Source organism: Armigeres subalbatus, chromosome 1 (assembly GCF_024139115.2).
Source record: "Armigeres subalbatus isolate Guangzhou_Male chromosome 1, GZ_Asu_2, whole genome shotgun sequence".
Lineage (NCBI taxonomy): Eukaryota > Metazoa > Arthropoda > Insecta > Diptera > Culicidae > Armigeres > Armigeres subalbatus.
The window spans coordinates 182,008,986-182,015,217 of record NC_085139.1 but is presented as its reverse complement, the minus strand read 5'-3'; the positions used below and the strand labels follow the sequence as shown (position 1 = coordinate 182,015,217).

The window sequence follows — 6,232 nt, the reverse complement described above, 5'->3', positions numbered from 1 at the left end:
GGGTGGGACATGTAGGACATGCCCTACGCATGAAAATACCTGGGTAGGACAGTCGAAGCATTGTCCTACCAATGATTATGATAAGAACATATTAAAGATCTAATGCTATTACTACTGTTTCAATTTCCAAATCTAGAAAAATATCATTACAACGTTTCAAAGTATATCAGAGGTTGGTTTTCCTGATTGTAAAGGAGAAATCTATTCCGAAAACCTTCTTAGAGTCTATGAGTGATTCTATGCATTCCAAAAAGTGATGAATGATGCATTGAGATTTTCCAAGAAGTCTTGAAGTTTCTAATAATTTCTGCTTTTCCATAAAATTGTTGAGAATTTTCTGGAAGTACGTAATTATTTTTGCTAGTTCAGGGGCGCTCAGAGAATTTCTGAAATTTTCAAATAATTGACAGACTAACAGGTGAATTTATCAAAAGTTGAACATCTAAACAAGGATGTCGCTTAGCTTAACTTCGCTGAGACTGACTGTACTTGTCAATGGTTGCTTCTCCGTGACTGGTCAGAGCTAGTATAAATTGCGCTACGATCCAAGTGAATAAAGGTTGGTATTTACTCCAGTCAGTTGGGAAAGAAGTGGAATATAAGTGTGTAGTTATTGTTGCTACTAGCGACCGAGAAAACATCTACATCCCACAATACCTCGGAAAGGAAACTTTGTTAACTCGGTAAGGTAGATGAAGAGAAGTATGAATCGGTAATTCCTCTAGAAAAAATTTGTAGTTTATGTCACATTTTGTGATGTAGTCTTTGTCAGACCTCCTGTCTGTAAGGCAGAAGCGATATAGATTGCCGAGCTCGTATCTAAAAGTTGAGAAACTAAACAAGGATATGAGAGAACAATCGCAGAAATATTAAGCAGTTTATGATGATGGTAGCACTTCTGGAAAAACTGTGAAAGCTTCAAAGAGTTTATTGAAATCTGTAGGAATCACAAATATACTTACGTTTGCATGAAATCTTAGAAGTTAGAAAAAAAAAACGTAAACAGTACCTTTAAAGAATCTTGAACGATCATAAGCTTTACTGGTAGATCGTAGCAATGTTTCTCAAGATTTCTAAAGGTTCGAATTCCTAGAACTTAGTGAAATTGCTTGAAACCATCCAATATTTTATAAAATTTATAGGAATCCATAATCATTTCTGGAAATTCGTGAAAATGTCTGAAGACATCCTTTGGAAATGTGTTCTATAAACACTAGAAATGTAATGATTGTTCTTATAGTCATATGGAGTTTATAATTTATCTGAGAATGTCTAAAATCTCTTGAATTCCGAGAGAATCTCGGGAAAGTCGCTGAAAGTATTCTATAGATTTGAAAATCCAGTTTTTGTCCTACCCACGTCTCGGAACGTGGCCGCGCCTCTGATCACAAAGTTGCTGACCTCTCGTTTGGACGATCACACGTTGCAGCTGTGGGAGCGGAAGCAGAAACATGGTGAGTTAACTTAGTACGAGGATACAATGCTTTTTTAAAAAGGTGAGTGCTATATTCTGAAACCCTTCCAAAATTCTGCCGAAAGAGCCTCAGTCCAAACATTTTCAACCTGTGAATCAAAATGTTCATACTGTCACGTCCTCCAATTCCAATACTCATTGCAAAGTTTGTGATGAGAGCCACCGTCATTTTGAGTGTCCCTCTTTTGTTAAAATGTCTGTCCTAGAACGCATAGCCAAAGTAAAACAATTGCGAATTTGCTTTAACTGTCTTGCTTGTTCCTCAAAGCGGAATTGTTCAAAATGTCACAAACGCCAACATTCCCTCCTCCATGAAGAGCTACCTACGAAAACTCCTGAGTATTCTTCTAATGTCGTAGCTGAATCTTGTGCCGTGCCCAACATTCTTCCGTCAACGAGTTCCAATTCATCTAGTTTTTGTAATCATTCGGAAACCGCGAAGACTGCGATGCTTTTGACTGCTATTGTGAACCGTGAGAGTGCTTATGGCCAGTTGATTCCGTGCCTCGCAATGCTAGATAGTGGTTCCCAAGTTTGTTTCATGTCAAATTTTATTGTCAATCGTTTGATGATTTCCCGCGAGCCGATAAAAGTGCCGATCACCGGGATAGGTGGAGCAAGAGTATATGCGAAGAAGAAACTGTGTTACGATTCAGTCCAGATGTTCCGATTATTATTAACTTGGAATGCCTTGTAGTTCCGTATGTAACCGGTATCATCCCATCCATTAAAATTGATGTTTCTTCTTGGCCGATTCCTGCTGGAGCCTACCTTCCACGTGCCTGTTAAAGTCGACATGCCAAACGGTGCCTCAAAGTTTTTTAATCTGCTGAAATCTGGTCAGAAAACACAAGTAGGTGGTTTGTAGGCGGTGGTTTCCCGAATTACATGACACGCATCTGGGTTGGGTTTTCTCTGGAGAAGTCAACAACAATGTCGCTCAACTGGTTCTAGCTCATCCTGCTGCTATAAGCGAAATTATGCGGCAATTCTGGGAAGGTAAGGACCTTTCACAGTCTACGGATGAAAACACGGAGCCAGATGCATGCGAGAAGCATTCTCGTTACACACATCAGTCTACTCCATCGGATAAGTCACTAAATGAGGTGCTGCAAATGTATCGGCAGGTTTTGGTCGCTCCCGGTTCCAGCGAATTTTTTTGGCGGTTTGAACCCTCATATCCTTTACATGTCATGGAGCTCCTAACTGTAACGTATGGAACAGCTGCAGCACCTTTCCTGACCACTAGATGCTTACTTTAGCTGTGTAACGATGAAACAAGAGAGAAAATTTGTGAGCTTATACATAAAATTGTTGAAACAAAGCCTAATAGCTAAATACTAAATATTTAATTGCAAAACACTACCAAAACGCGTTGAACTATACAGAAATAGGATTAACTCCATCCCACCACATCTCATTTGGATATTGAAATTCAGTAATAAAATTCGAGCATCCCTAGCAGTACAAGTTCACACACGTTGCGATGATCGCATCCTGGAAGCACTTTCTCCTCTTTCTTCATGCCTATTTCAATTTTATTGAAGTACCGAACACAAAAGGTGAAATATGATTATGCACCACCATATGATCGTGTGTTTATACACAGACAGGCGTTATCACTGACGGTCAATGCCGCCGTCTCCGGTCGATATAAAAGCAACCGGTACTACCATATTCCACTATCAGTTCCAATTTTTCTTCACACATCGTTGATCGTTGCACGTACCTTCGGGAGCCAGCTTCGCATAATATCAGCAAGATGAAACTATTAATTGCCGTATTCGCTCTTATCGCAGTGGTAAGTGCCATACTGAAATTCAACTGGAACAAACCATCCTAACTAAGAATTACTTTCCCAGGTTGCTGCCGACTTCAAAGTTTCCACCTCGGAGGATCTGCTGCAGTACCGCACGGAGTGTGTCTCTGCGCTGAACGTTCCGGCCGAATACGTGGAGAAGTTCAAGAAGTGGGAATTCCCCGAAGACGATACCACCAAGTGCTACATCAAGTGCGTGTTCAATAAGATGCAGCTGTTCGAGGATACTGAAGGCCCTCTGGTCGATAATTTGGTCCAGCAGCTGGCTCACGGTCGCGACGCTGAAGAAGTCCGCACGGAGGTACTGAAGTGCGTGGATAAGAATACGGACAACAACGCTTGCCACTGGGCATACCGCGGATTCCAGTGCTTCCAGAAGAATAATCTGTCCCTGATCAAGGCCAGCATCAAGAAGGATTGAGAGAAATAGTGATTGGAATGACGTGAGCTGCAGTTATGATACAAGTGTCGAAAAGCTGAAAACGAAGAAGATAGATGAGGAACTCGAGGAATAAATAAAATGTTTTTGTTGAAGGTTCATTTAACATACATGTTTTGAAGTTATTTTTTAATTCCAAACTTTTTTATCATCATTTACTTTTTTTTATAAATTTCGACGCTATCGTCATTTTTGGTGTTTACCTTCTTCATATAATCTTTACTATCCACCTAAACTATGAAAAAACATATTCGTAAACTCATTCTCTTCAGTATTTTTATCCTATCTTTATACATATCTTCACATTTTAATCATTGTTAATTATTACCCTAGACTTCTTCCCCATTAATTTTCAATTTCAACAATGCACCAATCTCCAAACCGTTCGAAGATCTTCTTGCTATGCGATAGATTTTATGTTTGAGATGCAGTATTTTTTGATTCATGAAATCAACTTGGAAGTTTGAGTATGATTCGCATCTGAGAAAAAAATACGAATTACAAAAGTCACCAATATGCACAACTTATTAATTGCACTCTTGGAGTTTCCGCTAGAACGGGTTCCAGGTTGATCGAATGTTGGTAAGCGAACGCAATTGGCAGTATGCGGCATTAGCTTCACTAACTCTTGTTTTTGAGGGTAGATTCAAAGAGTATGAGTTGTCGAATGGCACCAAAATGTCAATTGGCCATTTCCGAGCAGGACAAGTCAGGCACAAATGGTTGCAGCAACTTTATTGAGACTAAATATGGTTTGGTCATAAAAAAGTTGCAATACCCTTTGTACAACATGTGTGCTGCGACGGTTTATAGTCGTATCCACACTATGTCCCTAGCGGCATCGAGATCAAACAGGCCCCGGGCAGAAGCCATGAGCAGAATTACAAAATATGATATGGACTTGATTGATATAAGAGATGAAGGAACAGGCAACAATATCAAAAAATTGCACCGAAATATCTTTTAAATATCTAGATATGCTATGGGTAAGAACAAACTAATGGCACATGATATTGATCACTTCTCATAGCAGCATAACTTGATCTCCTCATAATATTTAAGTGCAAAATATTGATATTGTCGTCTGATCTTTGTTCTCTTTTATCAAATATGTCCATATCTCATGTAGGTAGTTAGGTGTTGAACTTAAATCTGTAGTGTAAAAAAACACCTTAATAAAGAATAAAAAAAAATCCACGGTAGTTATCTAATCAACATTAGATATTATTGGGCTATTATCGTCTACTCGGGCATGTGCCTAGTCATCCAAAATCGACTTAAAACTGGTACTATGACGCGTCACGATCCATTTTGTCTAATCTATGTGATGGATCAAACCTACTTCGACGAGACACTCCCTGGTGTCGGACCTCCACCACGGGTCTTCTGTAAGCTTGAGCTATTCGGATCGAAGGTAGATCGGTGTCTACTGAAATAAACCTCGGCGGATTTTTGATATTCTGACAAAATGTTCCTCTGCGACAAAGCCTCATCCAAACCGAACATTCCCGAAGGGATTCTGTCCGAATCCCCGAAGGGATTCTGTCCGAATCCCCGAAGGGATTCTGTCCGAATCTCCGAAGGGATTCTGTCCGAATCCCCGAAGGGATTCTGTCCGAATCCCGAAGGGATTCTGTCCGAATCCCCGAAGGGATTCTGTCCGAATCCCCGAAGGGATTCTGTCCGAATCCCCGAAGGGATTCTGTCCGAATCCCCGAAGAGATTCTGTCCGAATCGAAGGATTCTGTCCAATCTCGAAGGATTCTGTCCGAATCCCCGAAGGGATTCTGTCCGAGTCTCCGAAGGGATTCTGTCCGAATCCCGAAGGGATTCTGTCCGATCCCGAAGGATTCTGTCCGAATCCCCGAAGGGATTCTGTCCGATCCCCGAAGGGATTCTGTCCAGATCCCCAGAAGGGATTCTGTCCGAATCCCCGAAGGATTCTGTCCAGATCCCGAAGGATTCTGTCCGAATCCCCGAAGGATTCTGTCCGAATCCCGAAGGATTCTGTCCGGATCCCCGAAGGGATTCTGTCCGAATCCCCGAAGGGATTCTGTCCGATCCCGAAGGGATTCTGTCCGATCCCCTGAAGGGATTCTGTCCGATCCCTGAAGGATTCTGTCCAGATCCCGAAGGGATTCTGTCCAGATCCCTGAAGGGATTCTGTCCGAATCCCCGAAGGATTCTGTCCGAATCCCCGAAGGATTCTGTCCGAATCCCGAAGGGATTCTGTCCGAATCCCAGGAGGGATTCTGTCCGAATCCCAGGAGGGATTCTGTCCGAATCCCAGGAGGGATTCTGTCCGAATCCCAGGAGGGATTCTGTCCGAATCCCAGGAGGGATTCTGTCCGAATTCCCCGAAGGGATTCTGTCCGATCCCCGAAGGGATTCTGTCCGAATCCCTGAAGGGATTCTGTCCAGATCCCCTGAAGGGATTCTGTCCGAATCCCCGAAGGATTCTGTCCGAATCCCCGAAGGATTCTGTCCGAATCGCCGAAGG

General features: G+C 42.0%; 1 protein-coding gene across 1 annotated transcript; it reads left to right on the top strand.

Annotated features, from left to right (window-relative positions):
* Window positions 1-3,119: 3,119 nt before the first annotated feature.
* LOC134208903 (general odorant-binding protein 99a-like) lies at window positions 3,120-3,845 on the top strand. Its single transcript, XM_062684868.1, has 2 exons — window positions 3,120-3,275; window positions 3,337-3,845. The coding sequence occupies exons 1-2, from the start codon at window positions 3,237-3,239 to the stop codon at window positions 3,712-3,714; spliced, it is 417 nt and encodes a 138-aa protein (XP_062540852.1). The 5' UTR covers window positions 3,120-3,236; the 3' UTR covers window positions 3,715-3,845.
* Window positions 3,846-6,232: the final 2,387 nt, after the last annotated feature.